This window comes from Myotis brandtii, unplaced genomic scaffold (genome assembly GCF_000412655.1).
Source record: "Myotis brandtii unplaced genomic scaffold, ASM41265v1 scaffold235, whole genome shotgun sequence".
Lineage (NCBI taxonomy): Eukaryota > Metazoa > Chordata > Mammalia > Chiroptera > Vespertilionidae > Myotis > Myotis brandtii.
Genome location: NW_005358857.1, coordinates 90,835 through 113,204, shown reverse-complemented (window position 1 = coordinate 113,204; position 22,370 = coordinate 90,835). Strand labels below are relative to the sequence as shown.

Here is a 22,370-nt window from a genome sequence, read left to right as displayed (position 1 = left end):
TGGGCATGGCTGTGTTCCAATAAAGCTTTATTGGCAAAAACAAGTGGTGGGCTGACTCTGGCCGTGGGCCAGTTTGCTGACCCCTGCTTTAAAGGATTCTAGCTCCCAGACTTCAAGTCATCCAGCTGAGGGCCCAGACACTCTACAATAGAGACAAGCTGTTCCCGCTGTGCTGCCGTCTGAATCTCTGACTCACAAAGACTGTGACAGACAATACATAATTATTGTTGTTTTAAGCCATTAAGTTTTGGGGTAATTTAATATGCAGTAATAATTAGCTGGTATATACACAAACCCTGTGTGGATGTGTTAGTTCATGCTTCCCTTCAGCTGCCTGTGCGTTTGTTTCACAGGCATTCAACAAGAACCCACCGCGCCCACAATACCAGGGGTGGCGGGTGAACAGACACAGCTCCTGGCTCCAGAGCTCAGACTGACAGACACTGCGGTGATTCCAGCCCAGCGTGAGAGGTGTCATGCTGGAAGACGCAGAGAGGTTCTGGGGCCCAAGGGAGACACCCCCCACCCCCCACCCCCCATAGGCCTGTGTGGGGGCTGGGCAGTCTGGGAGGTGCCACCCAGGGGAGAGGTGTCTGCTGAGGCCCGGGAAGGGAAAGACAGGTAGAGGAACAAGGGAGCCACGTGAGAGTGGCTGGGAAAGGAAGGGCAGACACCATGCCCTGTGCAGGGCCCCTGTGCTCTCATGGGAGAGCTGGGGCCAGCTCCAGGAAGAATCACATGTGGGCACGCCATCCCACAAGTGTCTGATGGGCGTTTTCTACCAACACACCCCTCTTTTATGTGGAGGGGCTAGAGTGCAGGCGCTGGCCACCCCGTGCCTGGGATGTGGGCTCTGTGAGGGTCCCTAGCCCATATTCAGACAGACCAAAGACAAGGCAGGGCCTAAACAGCTGGGCCCCCCATCAAGCTCCTAGGGCCCGGAGTGCCTGTCCAGCTGTTGGTGATAGGGGCTCCTCAGTCACTGCAACAAAGCGGACGGTACAGGGAGAAGGGCAAAAAGGAGGAACAGGAAATGGGGCACACGGCCAGGGTCCCTCGGTGGAGACCCCGGGGACCCGCAGGCCTGGGCTGGGCAGGCCGGCCGGAGGAACTGCCTACCTGGGGTCTGGTAGTTGAGCCTGCGCATCTCCACAGGGTCGGAGGAGTGGGCCAGCAAAGAGTCCTTCAGCCCAATTGACTGCTCGTCCTTGGACGATGGGGAGTGGGTCCTTTTCCTGAAGAGGCAGAAGGACAGCTGGTGAGAACCTGAGGTCCAGGCAGAGGACAGAGATGGATGGTGTGGCTGGCTGCCATGGAGCCCCCGAGTTCATGGCTCTGTCCCCCGCCCGCCCGCTCCTGGAGTCTCTGAGCACAGGGGAGCCAGGGGCAGAGCAGCTTCAACATGGAGAACACAGGGTAGGGGTGGGGAGACAGCAGGTGTGGGGAGTGGAGGGAGGTGCAGCGAGGGAGAAGGGGTTGCGGAGGCTGGTGGCTCCTTCCGATAGAGGGCAGGTCACCGTTGGGCAGTAGCTGCTGTCCCTAAGGCCGCCACAGCTGAGACAGCAGGAGCCACCAGGAATAAACATGCAAACGACACATAAGATACACAAACATCACAGAGCGCTGGGCCCCAGCTGTCTGATTCTCGGTATCAGGGTAAATGCTCAGAGCAGCAGGGGCAGGACAGGGCACGCATCACCCTCGCCGGCAGAGTCCTCCCTTGATGGCCTCAGTTCCCCTGCTTACAAGGACAGGGTCAGAGACAGACTACGGGGTCTAGCTGCTGACAAGCAACCAGGGTCTGCTTCTGCTCAGGAGACGAGGGCATGTCTAGAGGGAAGAACTTGTGTGAGTTTGCACGAGTGTGTAGCGGTACACACTTCCCCAGTGCCTTGCAAGCAGTGCTCTTTGCATACACACAAGACTGTCTCCTGCAGCACTTAGATAACTCAGAACAGGGAGCCAGTCTGTGCACACAGGGGAAGCATCGAGTCTGTGCTGTGGCCGGGCCCTGGAGAAAGGGCGTTCCTTGTACAAGATGCAAGTGGAGAGAGTGCCAGAACCTGCCCCAGAGCCTGCTGCGCTGACAGGACAGCCACAGGCCAGGACGCTTCCGGTCAAAGCACCGCCCCTCCCTGCTGGGCCCGAAATATGCACAGGGATCATCAGTGAAAGGGGAGGCGTGTGAAGACAGAAGGAATGACTCCTACCTTTCTTGTTTACTAGGTCCCGAAAGACAGGCAAGGACAGAAGAAAGGAACGGTCACTATTTCCACCAAGAACTCAGGCCCTCTCAGGACATGGGGGACACTGTGGGACCTACCTATGGCACCCACAGAGAGGGGAGGGGGCCGCCTCTCCCGACAGACACCAGGACCCAGACGGAGTGGGAAGGAGGATGAGTGGGTGTGGGGACGCTCCTCAGGTCCCCGCCCAGAGGTCTCCATGCCCTGGACTGGGACAGTCCGTCCTATTCACCCTGGGAGGAAGGAGCTAACTCCTCGGGGAAGAGGCAATGGGTGCAGGTCAGGGGCCAGGGGTCTGGGCAGAGAGGGGGCACAGAACACAGGAACTCACACATGGAGATGTGTTCAGACACACAGACCAACACGCGCTCACTGACGTGTCTTGCAGGCCCAGCCTTGTGTTGGGTGCTGGATATGCAGGCCCAGCACCTGCCTTATCGCTGGGCCAGATGAGGGACAGTGTGGGGAAGAGGTGGGGCCCGGGGGAGCCTTAATGGATGAGATGGCAGCTGGTAGGTGGGCAGGGACGGGGCAGCTGCAGAGTGGAGGGGGGCACAGTCTGAGCTGGTGGGGGAGCTGCATTAGTTGTGTGACAATGTCTGGGAGTGGTGGCAGGGGCCAGACTAGCCAGGCGTTTGACTGTCAGGTTACTGAGGTGAGGGTTTATCTTGGGAATCACTAAAAAGATTTAAACTGAGGCGACAAATTTTAATCTTTGGTAATACCATTCAGGCTGCAAGATTAAAGGATAGAAAGGGGGACCCCAAGAGCAGGTGGCTACAACTAGGTGGGGAGAGAACTAAGATGTGCTGTGTGCTAGGTCCCAGCTGCCTACACGTGCCTGATCCGTGGGGAGCCCAGCGGAACAGGGGGAGTAGATCCATAGGTATTCAGGATAGGGCTCAGAGGAGGCAGAGGAGGGAGAGGGACAGGAAGGGTGAAGGTGACACCCAGGTTTGGTTGGTAATTAGGGTGATGGGAAGAGGGTTTCGAGGAAAGTTCAAGATGCACTGAGTTAGGACAGCTGTGAATGCTGCAATCGCAGCAAGCACTCAATCAGTGTCTGCCAAGTAAACATCCGTGGGCATGGGGGCCTCCAGCCGGGCCTGGACCTCCCTAGGCCTAAGCGGGAGAGCCAGGCTGGGGAGGCATCTGGGAATGGCGGCAGAGGCACTGCTGACAGTAGGAGACCAGGAGAGGGCAGTATCTGAGACAGACACGCTCACGCCCGCCGGACAGAGACTAATGGACAGACACGCCCACGGATGCAGGTGAACCAGCCCTCTGTGAAGCCGCGGCTTCTTATCACACCTAGGTAACAGACACATGTGCACACACGCTGCTTCTGCTCTTTCCGGGCGGGTGTGGCTGCCCTGTGCCCGAATGCACCACGCCTGGGGAGGGCCTGGGAGTCTGGGGACAGGTGGCCGCCCCTGGAGTCCTGAGCGCAATACTCACCTCTTGAACAGGAGGATGGCGATGACAATGAGGATGATGAGGATGACTGCCAGGACGGGGCCTGTCACCCACAGCATCTCAGGCTCCTCCTGCTGCTGGGCTGGCGCCACCTGGACCACAATCTCATCGGAGTAGGGGCTGGCGGCATAGCGCTTCTGTGGCCCAGTGGGGGAACAGCACAGGCCGTGAGCTCGGTGTGCGATCTCCCACCCGCTGCCCACCAAACCTCGAGAGAGGGCTCTGGGGCTGGGCCTGGTCTCCCGGACCTAAGAGCCTGGTCAGCTGACTGGGTCCCTAGGATAGACTAGGCCTGGCTTTCTGGATCCTAGAGGCTGGTGTCTTACGATCTCTTATGTAGGTCTGGGGTTTCTGGGGCTGCCTCACGCCTGGGATCTCAGGGTGTTTTGAGCCTGGCCTGGTCTGGGGTCAGGCCTGAGGTCTCGGGGTGCTGGGGGCCCAGGTGCTCAGGCAGACCTGGTCCACGGGCTCCTTCAGGGAGGCGAGCACAAAGCACTGGTAGCTCAGGTCCGGGGACAGGGGCCGGTTGTAGAAGCCCTGGTAGCTCTTCTTGTCCCCCAGGGTGAAGGTCTCAGGGAGCACGTCCACCTGAGCAGCCACGTAAGGCTTCAGCCGCTCTGTCTGCCGCCGCCGCCGCCGCCGCTCCCCGCTGCCGCCCTGTTCGATGGCCTCCAGGAGCTGACAGAGCAGAGCACAGTCACACCGGCCCTGGAGCACGTGTCCCTGGGCCGAGACCAGGGCTCACCGTCTGTGTAAGGGGCCCGAGCCTGCCCAGCCTGCTTTCCTCGCAGAAAAATGCTGGACGCCGGATACGGCAATGCCACTCCTTCCCGCCAACCCAGTAACAGCAGTGCCGCTCCTTCCCTCTGGGTAACCTGCCTCTGCCGGTTCCACGCTGCTAGGACAGGACGAGGCTCCCAAAGGCCCTGGGGGCTCCACTCTAGACCCTGGAGACCCTCTAGAGCAGCGGTTCTCAACCTGTGGGTCGCGACCCCTTTGGCGGTCGAACGACCCTTTCACAGGGGTCGCCTAAGACCATCCTGCATATCAGATATTTACATTACGATTCATAACAGTAGCAACATTACAGTTATGAAGTAGCAACGAAAATAACTTTATGGTTGGGTCACAACAGGAGGAACTGTATTTAAAGGGCCAGAAGGTTGAGAACCACTGCTCTAGAGCCTACAGAACTCAAGGTTCTCTAGACCCACAGAGATGTTTCTGCCTCTCCCACCCCAGGGATCCTTGGCAAACTCCTCCAGGGAATCCTCCATAAGCCAGTTCTCTGGAACTCCTGGGAGCCATCTCAGAGTCCCTCTTCCCCGGAGGGGCCTGGCTGCCAACAAGAGCAACCAGAGAGTGATTCCAATTTAGGGGAGCCCCTGGGGCCACAGCTAACCACTGCCACGGGGCTGTCGTAGCGCTGCCCTGCCCCAGCCCGCACCTCGTCCAGCTCCAGCTCCTCAGGGGTGCTCCACCTTGCCGTCAGCATGCTCCCACCCACACGGTCAATGGGCACCACCACGATGTAGAACCACCTGGGCGGGCAGAGCAGGAAACAGGTCTGTCATTGTCCATGCCCACGTCACCGGCCCTGTCCTCCTGCCCAAGGCCTCGTCCGCACACCTGATGAGGGAGGGGTCCTGCACGTGGGGCATGGAGAGGGTGAAGCGGCCGTCCTCCATGTAGGCAGAGGCGGGCTCCGGCTTGTGCGGCAGGAGGTCAGGGGCTGTGCGGATGGACACAAGGTGCTGCAGGCCCCCGGCGCTGCTGCCCCGGTTCATCAGCACGAACGAGTACTCCGTGTTTGGCTGCAGGTCTGCGATCAGCTTCCGCATCGAGTGCCCATCCACCTCCACACTCTGCCCGTTGTACAGAATCTGCGGGGAAAGGGGGGGAGGGGCGCCCCGTCACAGGCCCGCAGGATGGAGCTCGTGCGCGCACACCGAACCAGGGTCCTGCGCCACGCACGCATACACGTGCCCACAACGGGACTGGAATTGTGGCCGTGCCGTCCCGCATGCAGGCTGGACTGGCTGTGGCCCTCACCCACCTTGAAGGGTACAGCCGACTTGTAGGAGTCAGGAACCTCCCAGCTGAGCAGCACAGACGTCTTCATTGCGGCCGCCACATGGAAGTTCTTGGCAAACACTGTGGAACATATAAGCTGGGAGTCAGTGCTGCTGTGGTCACGGGGGTGGAGTGAATGGGCCTGAAAGGTTCCCAGCCAGGAAGAGACACTCACTGAGGTGCAGGGGTTAGGAACAGTTGCGGAGAACCAGGTACCCCACTCCCAGCCGGCTTCAAATCACACAGCTCAGCCCCCAGGCCCAGCTCTTCCACCCAGTGAGCACCCAGCTGGCAGACGCCACAGCACCCATGGTCAGGATCTCCAAGAGTGCTTGGGTCAAAGCTGGCGCTCACAGGCACCAGGTCAGAGTGGCCACAGGTCAGTGGGCTTTGGTCATGAGAAGCATGTAGCCAAACACCAGAGACAGTGCAGCACGTCCATTAAGAGGTCAGTGGGTTGTGGCCCCAAGAGATTAGTGTCGCATACCCAAGAATGGTGATACAGTCAAGAGAGATCAGTGGGTCAAGGTCACAAGAGACTGGACAGTCACACAGCAGAGGTCAGGAGGTCAAGACAGCAGAGGTCAGAGGTCACACACGGAGAATGCAGTGCCCATCTGCTAGAGGTTAGTGGTCATGGCCATGAGAGACTGGAGGGTCACAGAGCAGAGGCCGGTGGATCAGTGGCCAGAAGTCAGTGGGTCAAAAGCAGCAGAGTTCCCCAGGAGCAGCTACGTGCCCGCAGCACACACCTTGCTCCATGGGCATGGTCCGGGACTGGATGCTGGGGCTGAGTGGGCCGGCGCCTTTGCTGGTATGTGCGCGGACCTTGATGTCGTAAGTGGTGTCTGGCTTGAGGCCGGAGAGAGTCAGGCGCGTGTCGGCAGTGGTGTTCTGCAGCTCCTGCTGGCTGTTGATGTCGTGGTAAACCACGGTGTAGCTGGTGATGTGCCCGTTCTGTTCCGCCAGCACTGGGGGGTCCCAGGCCAGTTCCGTGGAGGAGGTAGTCAGCCCTATCACGTGCAGGTTTTGTGGGAAGCCGCTGGGCACGTCCTCGGGGGTCATGATCTCCTTCTTGAACTCCTCACCTAGGCCGGCCCGGTTCTTGGCGGCAAGCCGAAAGATGTAGGTGGCCCCCTTGTGCAGGCCAGTGACCGTAAAGTGCTGGTCATCCTTGCCAAAATCTATGGTGTTGGGCCTTGTCTCGTCAGCCCGGTAGTACTGCAGCCGGTAGCCCAGCAGCTCGCCAGGCAGCTCCTTGGGTGGGTTCCACTGGAGCAGGGCAGTGTTCATGGCTGTGGTGCTGACCATCATGGTGGGCCGGCCTGGGACTGAACAACCACGCACTGGGCTCTGGCACTGCCCTCCTCGCAACCCCTCCCTCAGCTGTCCAGGACCCCTTACTCACCTGCCCCCGTCGTCATGACAATTTTGGGCTTGCTTCGGGCACCGTCTCCTTTGGTGGTGTAGGCAGCGACAGTAATGGAGTAGGTGGTCTCGGGGGTCAGGCCGCTGATGGTGGTTTCCTAAGGGAGGAGGAGGAGCCCATGCCCATCACAGGAGATCAAGGAGAGGCCAGACCAGGTCAGCCACCTCAGGCTCTTAGCCGGTGGGGCGTCCCCAGGCTCAGAGGGCCAGAGGTCCTGGGAGGGTGCTGTGCAATGCTGGCCTCTGCTAGAGGCGGGACCAGGCAGGTGGGATGTGTGCCCAGGAGGACCCTGCCCGTCCCAGGATCCGCACGCCTGGGGCAGACAGCTCGTTCTTCCTTTCAGACAAGAACAAAGGGCCACACTGTTCTTTCACTCCATTGTACCGTGAATAACACCTCGTGAGGTCTGTGCACACATGACACACAGGGCCTCGCACGCACACAGCACCTTGCATGGCTCCTGGCACACACACCCATGCACACCCACAGAGCAAGGTAGAGGAATGGGCCAAAGTACCACCCTGCAGGATCAAGTCAGGACCCCAATCTGACCCCCATCGAGGCACTGGCTCCACAAACACCTTATGCCCTGCAATGCCTCCTGAGACAGGGAGGAGAGACAAGGACAGGGAACCCCCACACTGGGGAATGCACTAACCCATCAGTCCAATGATGCCTGAGAAGTCAGCCAAGGAAGGCACTGTCCTCCCTGGCTCGGCAGGCCCTGCCCATATGCCCTTGTCCAGCCAAGGCATCATTTTCGACCCATCAGTCCAATGATGCCTGAGAAGTCAGCCAAGGCACTGTCCTCCCTGCCTCGGCAGGCCCTGCCCATGTGCCCTTGTCCAGCCACGGCATCATTTTCAGACATGTTGAGAAACCATGGGAGACCAAGCCACGCCACACAGAGGGAAAAGGGAGGGACCAACGTGCACTGGGAACAGAGCTGTCACCACCAGCCCTGGTGTCCCTCCAGCTCTGAGCCTCGGATGGGTCACTGCAGCCACCACCAAACCCCTGCAGGCCCCCTCCTGCCCCAGCTGGAGGGTCTCCCAGGGCCGGGACTCCAGAATGCACCGATGATGGAACCGGGCTCCCCGGATCCCCCTCCCAGCCTGCGCCCAGAGCAGGTGACTTTTCATTCCAGGGATCAATAAGGCCTAACAATCAGGATTGGATTTAACTCCATCCCCGTCTGGCCAGAGCAGTGGCCAGGCCCTGGTCAATCACAAACATTGGCCTGAAATTGCTGCTCAACAGGCGAGAAGAAAGGATTAGAGGCAAGGCCAATGGCGGCTCAGCTCGGGGCTCCTGTCTAGATGCCTATTTTCTCCAGATGTGGCTGGTGCCCTGTGGATCTTGGCGGCTCAGGCTGGGAGGAAAGGCGGAAGAGAGGGAGTGACCCAAGAGCCCAGCCTGACCCAGGTTTCGCCCGCATTCGCACACCTGTTACTTACATAGTCCTCGGACTCCTCTGGCTGCCACTGACCGCGGGAGAGGGAGAGAAAGGGAGACAGGATGTGAAAGACTTTGGCCTGGAGAGAGTCTGGCCCAGGGAGGGCAGATGGAGGACATGGGCCTCAGACGTGCCCATGAGGGCAGCACCCCAAAACAACTCTCCACCTGAAGATCCCAGCCCCTGCCTCATGAGCCCAACTGCGTGTGTCATACTGAGGGATCAGAGAGCGCACCTGAAGGTTCTTTGAGGGCCAGGCCGCCCGACATGGGGGTGGGCAGGACAGCTCAGGCAGCGGGGAGGGAAGACACCACGGGATGAGCAGGGAGGGTGACTGCACAACCTGGTTTGCCCGGGACAGGCTTGGCCTACGCTTGTCGCCATGGTATGATTACTGACTCGCAAAAGTATCCTTTTACCTTCAAAAGTATCCCGGTTGGGACAACAGATTATACAGTCATCCGAGGCAGGAGGACTGTCCTGGGGACGCTGAGAGCTGCACCATGGCTGGGGGTGGAGCCCGGGGCAGGCCGGACAGCAAGGTGACAGAGGTGTGAATGCCAAACTCAGAGCCCGGGCCCTGCCCCACAGGCACGGGGGAGGCACTCAGACCCCTGTTCCTCCCTGGGATGCCTAAGATCTCATCAAGGTAGGGAGGCATGCGTCAGGGCTGCAGTGTTGCTATTTCTTGGTGCATTCTTCTTTAGTTCATGATGCAGTAGGTGTTAGGCTGGACAGGTGGAGGAAGTAACGTCTCTATTCTGCAATCCTATGGCACTGGAGTGCTGGGGATTGGCAGGTGCACAGCACAGCACAGCACAGCGCAGGGAAACGGTCTGTGACATCTCCAAGAGGGAGGTACCACGGGTCCTCCAGCCCAGCCATCCTCACAGTGCTGGTCTGGCCTCTGCGCACTGTGCCCAGTTCCTTCTGTCCTGGGAAGCTCTGCTGGAAAGGCCTTGCAAGGAGAGTGGGACAGGATATGGGGGGAGGCCACTGGCAGACCCCTACCAGCCATGGCTGGGCCCACCTCTGCTCTAGGCTCCCTGCCTGATGGGAGGCATGCACCGTGCAAGGCAGGCCTGGGCAGGGAGGTTCTCCCGGGGCACCTCTCCTGCGTTGGAGGCAGAGTGAGAGAGAGGAAGGGAAATACAAAGCAAGTGGAGCAAAATAACGAGGAAGGAGAACAGGAAGGGATCAGAGGAAAGGAGAGAGAAGAGAATGAAACAGACAGAAGCACAGTGAGAGGGAGAAACGGATACAAAGGAGAGAGACCACGAGAAAGGGACAGGACACAGGGAGGTTGTATAGTCAGAGACCATGAGGAACAGAGACAAACCTGAGACATACACAGAAGCAGCCTGGTCTGGCTACACACTCTCGGGGGCACATACCCCATGGTTCTTTCAGAATGGATGGGGGCCCTGAGCCTCGCAGATGGTACCGCTGAGTAAAGGACAGGCTGTGGTGTCCTTGACAGACCACTCAGGGGACAGCTGGGCCCTGTGGCCAGACTGGGGACCAGGCCCCATCTGCTCTCCTACTGGCTCAGAGCAGAATGACCCAGTCCCACGGGGGCTTCCCTGGAGCCTGAGCTCATGCTTAACCCCCCACCCCCACCCAGGTCACAGGATGATTGAGGCCAAGAGGGCAATGTCCCCCCTCCTACAGCCCAGCTCCCTTTAAACCACCTCGGACCAGAAGGGGGCACCCAAAGAGGCTTCTCCAGAACCCCACTGGCTGCAGCTGTGTGCCGGCCCCTAGGGCGGGAGGGGCTGGAGAGAGCCCATTCCCGGGATGTTTCTGGGTGGGTGTGTCCGCTGAGGCTCCAGGAGGAGCCCTCAACCTGCCCCAGGAATGCGGCGGGTACACATGCCTGCCTCCTCCACCCCCTTGTTCTCTGAGCACCCGACAGGCTGAGGGGAGGAAGAGGGTATCTCCTGGGGAAAAAGGAATCTTGTTCAGAGGGCTGAGCCCAGCGGGAGGCATGAGGGCCCCTGTCTATGTGGGTGAGACCGCCAGTAAGCACAGAGCAGGGCAAGTGCTTGCACCTCCGATCCCAGCCCAGGTAGGGTGGGAAGCTGGAAGGGGAGGGTGCATGGTTCTGGAGGGAATCGGGGCTCTTTTCCTGAGGGCTGGCTCCCTGAAGGCCCAGATTCTAGATGGGAAGACGCTGAGAGCACACCACGCCAGATGTTAGGTCTTTTCAGCAGAATATGTTGGGAGGGGGCTTGCAATAGCAATCACAGCCCTTTCCCCAGGACTCCAGAGACTTGGCTTCTTATCCAAGCTCAGCCACCTACTTACTGGGAATTCTGGACCATCACACCACCTCCCAGGACCCCAGGTTCTTCATCTGAACAGCAACCCAGTGCTGAGGATACCCCAGGGACCTCACCCCCAGCTCAGGGGCAGAATCATCAGCCCCCAGGACAGAATACAGAGGGAGATGTGAGGCTTGCTGGCAGGCCCAGCTCTTGAGAGTAAGCATAAGGGACTGAGCCATCCTCCTGGGGGCCTGGCACAGATGAACATCCCAGCTTGGCCATTCACAGAACGCGGCAATGGCCACGGGCCAAGCTGGGGGAGAAGACTGCCCAGGAGGGCTTTCCCGGCCCTTGTGGGAGCAGTAGCTGGCCAGCTCAGCACTGTCTAGGAGGAAGGTATATCTCGAAAGCCTTGCCTAATGTGACAGCGAAGGTTCACAGGAGGACTTGGAGGGGCGGAAGCCCAGGTAGCAGTGACAACGGAGGCCTGGGTCTGTGAAGACAGAGCTGGTGCTGGGGGCTGAGCCACAGAGGTGACTGCCAGGCCAGGACTGGCACAGGGCGGAGGGGGCTGGCAGGGCCTATTTCTGGAACCTAGCCCTAACCTCCTGGTCTCAGTGGCACCGTCCCTCTGGGAGCAGGAGAGGGAGTAAACCTGGGCTCCAGAGAGGAAGCCGGCGTGTTGGTCTCGCCCACCCTCCCACCCCACCATCTCCCAGGGGCGTACCTGGGCCTCAGCCAGCATGACGTCCTGGATGATGGGTGGGCCACGGGGCTCGCCATTCTCCAGCCGCACATAGGTGACCTGGTAGCCTCGGATCTGGCCGTGCTGCTTGCTGGGGACCGGCAGCTTCCAGGAGACGTGCACGGCGGTGGAGTTCAGCGGCTCCACCTCCACCTTCCGTGGTGGCCCACTGGGCACTGGGGGTCAGGGAGACAAGGAAGTCAGTCCTGGAGGTATGGGTCCTGGCTCGGGTGGGCACAGCACACCCCAGGGCCTTGCCCTTGCACCCCACTGCCCCAGGAGAGGCCCTGATAAAGCTTCCTTAGACCGCCTGTCATGGAGAGGAACACGGAGGGCTCCCTCTGCCGGGCAGTGGGGAGAACCCAGGACCCTGTGACCCCTCTGGCTCAGGGCTACCTCACTTGGGGAGAGGTCTTTGATGACCCCAAAGTCAGCACAGCCTGTTGTATCTCCTCCTGGGCCCCATACCATGCCAATGTCCAGGCCAGGTGGAGTCTCCCTGATTGTGTTTTGAGTGTCTCTGGCACCCATCTTCCTGGTCCTCATCTCTCAAATCTGAGAGGAGGGGAGCTACTTCTTCCATCTTAGCCTTTTAAGGCTCTGGCTGCCCTGGAAATAGCCCCGAAGGCTGGGATTTGGGCATAGGCTATCCCGTAACAGGCTATCCCATAAGCTACATCTCCCCGGTTTTGGCCATTAAGCCTACACCAGGAAGAGGAGTCCTGGGCCCGTGAGAGACAAAGGCCCCGGCTGCAGGCCTCCCTCCCGCCCGTCCCCCGGTGTCGCTGCCTACCGTCCTCGTTGGTGCGCACCAGCACCGGGCTGCTCTCGGGGCCGGGGCCCACGTCCGTGTGCGCCCGCACCCACACCCGGTACTCCGTCCACTTCTCCAGGCCCACCAGGTCCCAGCTGGAGTGTTCGCGGCTGATGCCGTTCACCACCTGCCGCCGGCGGTCCTCGCCGTCCACCGCCTCGTAGGCCACCGAGTATTGGGTGATAACACCGTTGCGGCTGTCGGCCGGCGGTGGGACCCAACTTACCCGGACTGTGGTGGAGCCCGTGCTCACACAGGTCACCTTCTGGGGAGGGGCGGAGGGGGCTGGGGAAGACAAATGGGGGGAAGCAGGCAGATGGAGGGGGGTCACAGGCACGGTGACAAGTCACAGAGGAGGGGAACTCACCCAGGAAGGTCATTCCCTGAGGGGCAATGGCTATCCGAGGGCCCCCCAAGCAGACTACAGCCACTACTGCCAGGCAGCCTGGCTACCCCTGGACCATAGGCATGTGCACGCCAGCTGTCTCTCTCTCTCTCTCTCTCTCTCTCTCTCTCTCACACACACACACACACACACACACACACACACACAAACGGTATCTCCCACACATACATATGGTGTCTCTCACACAGTGCCTCACACATATGGTGTCTAGCCCAAAACACACACGGCATCAGGCACACACAAGCATGGGGCCATGCCACCCCCACCCCGAGCACACAACTGCACACAGCTCTTCTCTTCTGGAACAGGATGCCCCTGGCCTGTGCCTGCCTGGACAGGGGTCTGTGCCGGAGCCACAGGTGACAAAGACGGGAGGCCAGATGCAAAGGAGGCCAATGGCCCCGGGTAGTTTGGAGATAAAGTACCTGAGAAAGGTGCTCTCTCAATGGGCTCCCCTTGGGGGTCAGGAGGCAGGTCGGTGCCTTCCTTGCTCCCAGTGACACTTCCAGACCCTATTCCCACTCAGGACTGCTGCCACCCCATGGGCTTCTTGTATCTCAGGTGCTGCCACCACCCCTGCCCACGTGACTTCACAGCCTCCGCACTCCAAGGCTTGCTCCTCCCCAGCACTGCCGTGCTCATGCCCTGGATAATGCTGTGACCGGGAACAGCCCTACCTCCCAAACCGTGGCTCCAACGCTCCCTCGCAGGCCTCACCTCTTTCCCAGCCCAGCTGCTCAAGGCCCCCAGCACTGTGCCTGCTCTGTACCTCCTGGAGACCTCTGCCCATCGACTGCCATCCTTACTGTCCTTAGCATTCAGCCTGAACACTGAAGTCCTCCGTCTTACCAACACTCCAACTCCCTCGCCCCCTTCCTGCCCCAGGCTCCTGCCCGGCCTGCCCCTGAGCTCTGAATAAACCCAACTCTCCACCTTCTCTGGAGGCACTGGGCGGGAAAGCCAACTGGCCAGTCAGGGTGGCGTCCTCTGATCCCATCCCCATGGCCTCGCCTGGGCCCTCCACGCTGCCTGACAGCCTGTTTCCTGTCCACCTCACTCTGCCATGTGACACAGAGTAGTTTCAACCTCCTCCATGCTCCTCAAACCTCCGGCTCCCATGACCCCCCTCCCTCAGCATCTGACCCTCTCTCCTACTCCGCAGAGAAAACCAGCTTCCCCAAAGCAGCTCCATCCACCTCTTGCTGCCACATCCACCAACAAACTGCATTCTCTCCTTTCCTCCCCTTCCTGCCGGAAGCCAATCACTCCCAGCACCTGGGCTCTGCCCCTGCCCCTCCGGGGCCTCCCATTCCCCTTTCCCCTCCAGCAGCATTTAAATATGCTTAAGACTTCCCCATCAGAAAAGAGAGGCCCCGTCCTCAGCCCCATGTCCCACCAGCTACAGGGGTCCCCTTCCTCCCAACTAAACATCGACGTCTGATCTTTCCGTCTCTGTCCTTACCGCCCGTCTTGCCTTGTGAAATCCAATCGGCGTCAGTCCCTCAAACTACCAAAATTCTCTTCCAGACCCATCCCTCCCCGTTCCTCTGGTCCTGACCTCTCAGCAGCAACACCTGGCCTGCTTCTTGAAACTCTCTCCTTCCACCTCCAACACCCCCTCTTGGACCTCCTCCCACCTCCGGCCGTCCTCCTCAGGGCCCTCCATCTCCACCCGGGCTCCGCAGCCTGCCAAGCGGATGGAGAATATTATCTGGAGCTTGAGTGCTTGCTCTGTCCCACTGCCTACCCTCAGGAGAGCTCCCACCCTCTCCCAGGTCTATACATCAGAAACAGAGGCTTCACCTGACGTTTCCCACTCAGCCCCCAGACTCATCCATCACCAGATCCTGGCCAGTCAGCATCCCAGACAGCCCGCACAGCCACTGCCAACGCCTCACCTGAGCCGCCGTCTTTTGCCAAGAGCCGCACAGCCTCCTCACTGGTCCCTGGCAGCCTGTCAGGCAACTCTACGCGTTCGCATGCAGCAGCCCGTCAGCCAGCACTCCCACCTGTCTCCTGTCCCCGTGGTCTGGCTGCTGCTCCAGCCACGTTGGCCTGCTGCTTGCCCCTGACCACAACCAAACACCAACCTCCTTCAGGCCCTGGCACCTGCTGACCCCCTGCCCGAGGGCTTGTGTCACCCCAGGGAGCCCTCCCTGAACCCGTAGACCAGATGAGGTTCTTCCCGTCCCACCATCTCTCCACTGTCTGTCTCCTCCACAGCACTTTACGCAAATGTAATTAAAAGCTCATTTGGATAATTGCAGGTTTAACAGCAGACTAGGATTCCCGTGGGCAGAGGCTGTGCCAGGGTCGTGTTGCCAGACCTGCACTGTGTATGGGGCCTGGCGCCCAGCAGGAGCACAAGAGGTGCTTGTGGAACGAATCCATGAGCATCACGTCACACGTGGCTCCCTGGCATCTCTGGCACATTTGAGTAGTCGCTGTGACATGGACCTCTCACAGATGCTGCCGTGCTTTAAGGTTATCACACACGCTTCCTGTCCCAATGCCACGGTCCCATCCAGCCACATACCCACAGCACTGCCATCACCCAGAGCCTGTGGACAGTGGCCTGCTGTGGCCACGTGACCAGACAGCCGTGGTCCCATGGTGTGTCATCAGGAGAGCTGCAGAGACCCACAGACAGGGTCAGGGGTCAGATACCCAGAGACACACTTGCTGGGTCCCAATCCTAAGAACAGCTTTACAGACCCAATCACAGGGGCACAGACTCACTGACACACACCTGCAGGACTGCGGTCAGGTGGTCAGATGTGGTAACACGCACACTCACGGAATCAGTCGCACTCATGCGGGAGTACAGCAATACACACGCCACAAAGTTATCACAAACAGCCTCGCGGTTGGTTCCACATAGATGGCCGCGTGATCGCAGTGCAGGCACATGGACACGCTCAGTCACGTGGTCCCATTCTTACAGGTGTGCCCTGTGTGCAATTGGCTTGGCATGACTGCATGGCCCACACATACTCATGGTGGGGGCGTGAGGGCGGGAATATGGGTGAGGAGGAGATGAAATGTGGGGATACAGGGAGGGAGATGGCTGGTCTGGCCACAGCGAGTGTAGTGGTCCCACCACTGAGGACTGCCTAGCCAGCTGGTGTGACCAACGCAGAGGCGGGTGGAGGAAGGAGATGAGTCACAGACACAGAACTTACCTGGGTGGGGTGAGGGGGCGTGGTAGGGGCAGAAGTCAGGCAGAAATCAATGAGTGCAGTAGCCGCCTGGACACAGACTAGAGGGCACTTACCTGTCCCTCTCTATGAAGCCCAGACCAGAGTCCAGTCCAGGGCCCAGCTGACCTGACCGCCTGCCTGGTCAAGGGGGAGGGTGTGTGTGTGTGTGTGTCCCAGCCCAGCTGCAGCACGCAGCAGTCTCAGAGGACACTTACTGGACTGTGCCGTGCGGGCCTCAATGGTGGGGGTGAAGACGCCCAACCCCATCTCAGAACGGGCGGCCAGCTGGAAGTGGTACAGCGTGTCGGGCTTCAAGTCCTCTAGGGTGTAGGAGGAGGTAGGATCGAAGGTCACCTTGTGCTGGAAGAGCAGGGAGCACTCACTGACCGCTCTGACCTCCAAGGTCACTCAGAGGCTGTTCCCCAACATGGGTGCAGCTGACCCCTCTGGAGCCAGTGTGGCTCCGGTGCTGGCTCCATGCCACATGGCCACCTGGACCACACAAGGGCCACGTGGGCAGGGGAACACCTGGGACATGTAGCCCCAGGGGAAACTTAGGGCTCTGCCCGTGTCACGTGAGCCACACAGCCCGGGACACTCAAGGACAGACCTAATGACTTTGCCCCCAGCACAGGGTGACAAAGACTAAGAACCATAAAGGCCTCATAAGCCACAGAGCCCCAAGGAGGACCCCAGGGGTTACACAAATCTAGAAAGGCCTGCCCGGGTAAGCCCACCACAGCCCCCCAGGGACCAGAAGCCCTTCTCCCTCCTCCTGTCCTTGCGAGGCGCTCACCTGCTGGCCTTCATCCTCTGCTGCCCAGTACACCAGCTCATACTTGATGATCCGCTCCTGCGGGGGCAGCAGCCATGAGAGCTGGATCCTGGTGTCGGACTCCACCTCGGCCTGGAAGTCCGTGGGCTGGGCAGGCACTGCAACACCCCATGCCAGGCACCATCAGCCTCACTGGTCCCCCCGAGGGCAGGGCACCCGGGGAAGGAGCAGGGGAAGGCAGATCTGTACCCCCCACACCCTTATCCTGCATTCCAAGGGACCATGCATGTGTGGAATACAGGCCCTCATCCTCCCTGAACCCCAAGTACACAGTCTGTGGAAGGAGGTGCCACCACAGCCTTGCCCCCCCCCCACCCCCGACCCTTGCTCTGCCAGAGCCTTCCAGCCAGCATGCTGCCCCACCTACCTCCTTGCTGTGTCTTGACCTGGATGGTGGGGCTGGGGGGGCCATCGCCCACAGCGGTGAAGGCCAGTACGCGCAGGCTGTAGGTGATGCCAGGCAGCAGGCTGCCCACAGTGGTGAGGAGCCCCTCGTCTGTGTTGTGCTTATGCCAGGCGCTCAGGGGGCGGCGGGAGTCAGGAGTGTAGTAGACGCGGTACCCCCGCACGAGGCCATTGGGCTCCTCAGGCGGCTCCCACTGCACCAGCATGGTGCTGGCACTCAGCATGCGCGCCTGCACACGGCGCGGCGGGCTGGAGGGCGCCTGCTCTCCCGTCCGCGCCCGCACTGCTTCACTCGGTGGCCCTCGCCCGATGCTGTTCACCGCCAGCACACGGAAAGCGTATTCTGAAAAAGGGCTGAGGCCGCCAATGCTGTAGCGAGTAGTGGCCACACCGTCCACCTCCTGGAAGGGGCCCTCCGTGCCCGATGCACGGTATTGAATGCCATAGTAGGACACGGGCTCCGAGTTCCCAGAGTCCCAGGTGAGGGTGACGCTGGTGGCCGTTGTCTCTGTCACCATAAGGTCAATTGGAGGGTTCGGCAAAGCTGGGGACAAAGTGGGAGGTTCAGGGTTACCTGAGGTCATGACCTCAGGGGCCAACCCTGCTCTTGGGGGTCATCGAACCAAAGTGTAGTTGACCCCCACAGCCCACCCTGAAGAACGGCCTGGAATGTCTGCCGTGACCTCGGAGGGCACCCAGTGGGGATGGTGCCGTCAGTGCCTCCAGGGGCCTTGGGTCCTCTGGTGTCGAGGCGCGTCACTTCTGGGACTCCCTGGATCCTCCCATCAGCCCCTGTGACTCCTCTGACAATCAGACCCAGATCTGACATTGCCTGCGCGGGTCCCATTCCATCAGCCCCTGTGACTCCTCTGACAATCAGACCCAGGGTCCCATGCAGATGGGAGGCACACAGGCTGGGGGGTAGGGACCTGCTTCTGCAGCTGGCCTGGGCTCACCTGTTGGTCCCTGTGTGTAACAGGCTGGGGAGGGGGAGATCTTTCCTCAGGGAGTAGCCCTGGGCTTTAGAAAGAGTGATGGGCTGTTGGCCCCACAGGCCCAGTGACTTGGATGACATTAAAGATAGAGAAGTTCCAGGTCCACCATCAACATTCAACAAATTATTATGGTGTGTCAGGCACTAGGCTAGGGCCAAGGGCACGTGTCACACAGACAGGTCCCTGCTTTCATGGAGTTTAAGTTCCAGTTCGAGAGCCGCAATCAACACGTTGAGGATGACTCTGGTATGTGCAAGGACAGGAGAGAGCAAGGTGCTTGATGGGGAAAAAATCCAGGGAATCTCCTTAGATGGGGTGACCAGGGAAGGTCTCACAGAGCTAAGACCCAGGGAGCAAGATGGAGCCAGCGACAGCCAGGGCTGGATGAGGAGCCCGGAGCATCGGCATGGGGTGGGCAGCAGCGAGGAGGCTGCAGTGGGGATCCCTGGTCTTCATCCTAAAAGCCATGGGGAGACACTGGAAGGCTTTCTCCCTTTCTTCAAAGGGAGCGGCACGATCCTGCTGTACATGCTACACGGATCACTCAAGCTGCAGAAGGGAGGGGGAGGACCAGAGGGGCAGAGTGGAGGCCGGGCGTGCCGAGGGGTCTGTTATACATGAGAGCCTGTTCCAGGGCTCCCGGGAGCCAACATCCTCCTTGGATATTTATCTTACTTCACATCCTTCTTGCTGAGAGGCTGGGAAACCCAAGTCTGGCCCTTCGCAGGGTTAGAAGGGCGTGCTGTGGAGTCAGACCTCCCAGGGTTCAAGTGGCTGCTCCATTATTACTCTGTGGACCCTGCATCTCCGTTTCTTCACTTGTCAAAGGGGATGATGAGAGTATCTACCCCCCAGGGTGACACTGAGACTGAATAATGTAATCTGTACTTCCCAGCCTGGCGTCTGCCCTCAGGACTCAGGACCGGTTAGCCATTATTATTAAGACTATTAACAAAAACCCCTCCCTCCACTATTGAGGGCCAGGAGGACCCCAGGGCCGATGCACCCCGGAGAGAGCAATGACTTGGCCTGGCCTGGCCCCACAGCAGCCGTGCACCCTGGCACTCACCTTTCACTGTGACCTGGGCCACGGCCTCAATCATACCCAGCGAGGAGATGGCCACACAGGTGTAGTTGGCGGAACGCACGACATTGTTGAGCTCGAGCACGTTGCGGCCAACTGGCATCTCGTCTTCCTTGGTGAGTTCCTCGGCCCCCATCATCCACTTCACGTAGGGCATGGGTGCGCCAACTGCGACGCACGTCAGGTTCACGCTGCCGCCCGGCATCACCTCCTGGCTAGTGGGAGGGATGGAGAAACGAGGAGCCACACGGCGCACTGCGGGAGGAGGAGAGAGGCGCTCACAGGCTGGGCAGGAGACGCAGGAGGATGGAAGGGCAGGGGCCCCTCATCCAGGCAGCCCCTCTTGTCAGAGCCAATCCCACCTCAGAGATAGGAGGGGCGGAGTCCCTGGGCCCTGGCTTACCACCTCCCACCCCACTTTCAGGCTAGAAGCAGCACCTACACTCAGGGACTGTCTGGAACACGAGAGATTCCGCAACCAAGCTCTCATTTTACAGCCTAGGAAACTGAGGCCCAGAAGTGTCCATCTGCCCAGGGCCATACAGGGACTCAGCGCAAAGGCCAGGTCTACTCAAGGCCACAATCCAGGTCACCTTCCAGTGCGGGCCCCTACCTGCTCCTGACCCCCGCCCCCCCACCAAGGGTCTCCAGAGGGGCGAGTGGGGCACTAGTGAGAGAAGTCCAGGCACCCTAAGGTAGAGGGCCTGGAGCATGGCTGGAGCAGGGCAGAGGGGCAGTCTGGGAGTGACACGGCCACCTTCTCTGGAGTCACTGCCTCTACCTCCAAGCCCAAGGGGAAGAGACGAAGGTAGTGGCATGCCACCTGCTGGGACCTCAGCCATGCTCAAGGCACAGCCGAGGAACCCAATGGGAGGGGCTGCCCCTCAGGAGGGCCCGGGCAGGGGCAAAGGGTTGGGTAGGGCCAGGGACGTGGTCCACGGGCAGGATGGGCATGATGATGGCAGTAACATGATGAGGGTGCCGGGCAGACGGCTTTCCACGCCAATGAACAGGACCTCAAGGGGGAGGGTGGCTGTGTCTGGCCACAACCTCCAGCCTTGGGCTCCGCAGATCAGAAGCTGCTCTGAGCTTCTCAGTCCAAGGTGCAGCCCAGTGACCTCCCCGCCCCCAAACGGCAAGCCTGGCACAGACATTCGGAACATGCAGAGGGGGAAGGCAGGCAAGACCTAGCCATGGGCAGGCATGCTTGGCACGCAGACGGGTCATGCAGCTGGTGGCAGAGGCTAGGGTGTGTCCTTCCTGGGCACCCCTGCAGACAGGGCTGGAGAAGGCAGGCAGCAAGGCTAAATGACCAGAGGGCACCAATGAGAGTGCGGGTCTCAGGGGACCCTTGCTGGGGAGCCCGGGCATGCAAGACCATGGTGCCCCACCAGGAGCACCTCCACTATGGGTTTCAGGCTCTGCTGCTTGCACAGCCTAGAGCCACAGAATCAGAGCTGGAAACAAATGCAGAGACCACCCGGTCCAACCTCTGACTTCCCTGCACAGGGTCAAGCTGCGGCCCGGGGACCAGATACCCAGTAAGTAGATCACCGTGCCCTATTGCCGCCTAAAATATCTTTCAGACCCGCTAATTTCTCTCCAAATCCCCGGCAACTGGTATCCCAAGGTCTAAGCCACCACCATCTCTCCCTGGATTGCTGCCTCGGGTTCCTCATTGTTCTCCTGCCTTGTCGTCCCCCAGGCCCCCTCCCATAATTGGCCCTCCCAACCAACAGTTGGCACAAATCTGCTCACATCACTTCCCCGTTAAAAAACTCCTGCATGGGTCCCCAATGACTCCTCAGCCCAGATTAACAGAACCCTACCTTACCCAGCCCCGGCCTCACCTCCATCTACACCACCTCACTCTGAGGCCTCCAGACAGAACAGAAACACTGCCAGTCACCTGAGCGGGCCGGGAATGACCAATGTCACGGGCTTGCTCATTTCCCTGTGCCCCCAGGCTCACTGGGGTCTCAGCATGTCTCATAGACATATACCATTCTACCTTCTAGAACTGGCATCCTCATTTCCTTCAGGGGAACCAACCCGTTCTTGCCATATGGGGCATGTGACCCAGACCTGGCTAACAACATGCAGCCTTTAGACTTTTGCAAAAATGATTAGAAGAGCGAACTTCCTTCTCTACTGTGGTGGCTACGCTTAGGGAACCGGGGACCATCTTTCACAGGATGAGAGGACCTGCTTGTGAACTAACGGAGGGGAGCAGAGCTAAGAGACAAGGCAGGCAAATGCCCACCCAAACGTTCAATGCCTGGATCCAGTCCTGCCTGACGCCAAATCTACTTCTACATTTTTCTGTCTGGTAAGGCTAGCGAGTTTCCTTGTTTTGATTAAGCTCATATAAGTGGGTTTCTGCCATCTGTCCTAAAGCTGGGAGTCTACACCAAATGACAGCAGCAGGTCGCAGGAAGAGCAGGTCTGTGTGGCAGAGAACAGGCGGACCCTGGAGCTTGTCTGGCAAGAGGAAGCCACGACCCAGCTCCCTTTGCGCACGCTCCAGAGATGGCATAAAGGTGAGGTCAGGAGGCATGGAAAGGAGCAGTGGGCAGCTGGTGGTGCGGGCACCCCTTGCCCTCTGGAGCTAGGCCTGAGGAGCAGGCCAGGGAGCAGAGGCGCAGGCAGGTCTATGTGCAGACCAGGCCGATGCTTATAGAGGGTCCAGCACAGCACAGGGGGCAGTTTTAACTGACCAAATCTTCTCTACTCTCAGCAAGAGGCTGCCTCATCTCTTCCTCGCTCATGCATTTCAGGGAAGGAAAACCGCTCTGGAGCACCTGCCATGTGCCAAAGGTTTCCATGGCTATCACCTTCCAATTACAGACAAGGGGACTGGCTTAAGGCTGATGTTAGCCCCAGCTGGCTTTCTCAGTGGTTAGAGCCTCGGCCCTCGCCAGTCAAGGGTGCATACCTCG

General features: G+C 59.7%; 1 protein-coding gene across 5 annotated transcripts in view; it reads right to left on the bottom strand.

Moving 5' to 3' along the window:
* Window positions 1–22,370, bottom strand: part of PTPRF (protein tyrosine phosphatase, receptor type, F) — an 80,522-nt gene that overhangs the window by 11,824 nt on the left and 46,328 nt on the right. For 3 of the 5 annotated variants that reach the window (XM_014540021.1, XM_005866604.2, XM_005866607.2), the window contains 15 exons: window positions 19,417–19,686; window positions 17,315–17,896; window positions 16,909–17,045; window positions 16,328–16,472; window positions 12,486–12,791; window positions 11,675–11,868; window positions 8,682–8,708; window positions 7,204–7,321; window positions 6,548–7,126; window positions 5,779–5,876; window positions 5,352–5,605; window positions 5,170–5,263; window positions 4,179–4,400; window positions 3,705–3,859; window positions 1,120–1,235 (listed from right to left, as the gene is read on the bottom strand). In XM_014540021.1, coding sequence (XP_014395507.1) covers window positions 1,120–1,235; window positions 3,705–3,859; window positions 4,179–4,400; window positions 5,170–5,263; window positions 5,352–5,605; window positions 5,779–5,876; window positions 6,548–7,126; window positions 7,204–7,321; window positions 8,682–8,708; window positions 11,675–11,868; window positions 12,486–12,791; window positions 16,328–16,472; window positions 16,909–17,045; window positions 17,315–17,896; window positions 19,417–19,686 — 3,297 coding nt within the window. The remainder of the gene's footprint in view (window positions 1–1,119; window positions 1,236–3,704; window positions 3,860–4,178; window positions 4,401–5,169; window positions 5,264–5,351; window positions 5,606–5,778; window positions 5,877–6,547; window positions 7,127–7,203; window positions 7,322–8,681; window positions 8,709–11,674; window positions 11,869–12,485; window positions 12,792–16,327; window positions 16,473–16,908; window positions 17,046–17,314; window positions 17,897–19,416; window positions 19,687–22,370) is intronic. The other 2 variants (XM_005866608.2, XM_014540022.1) reach the window with 2 other exon arrangements.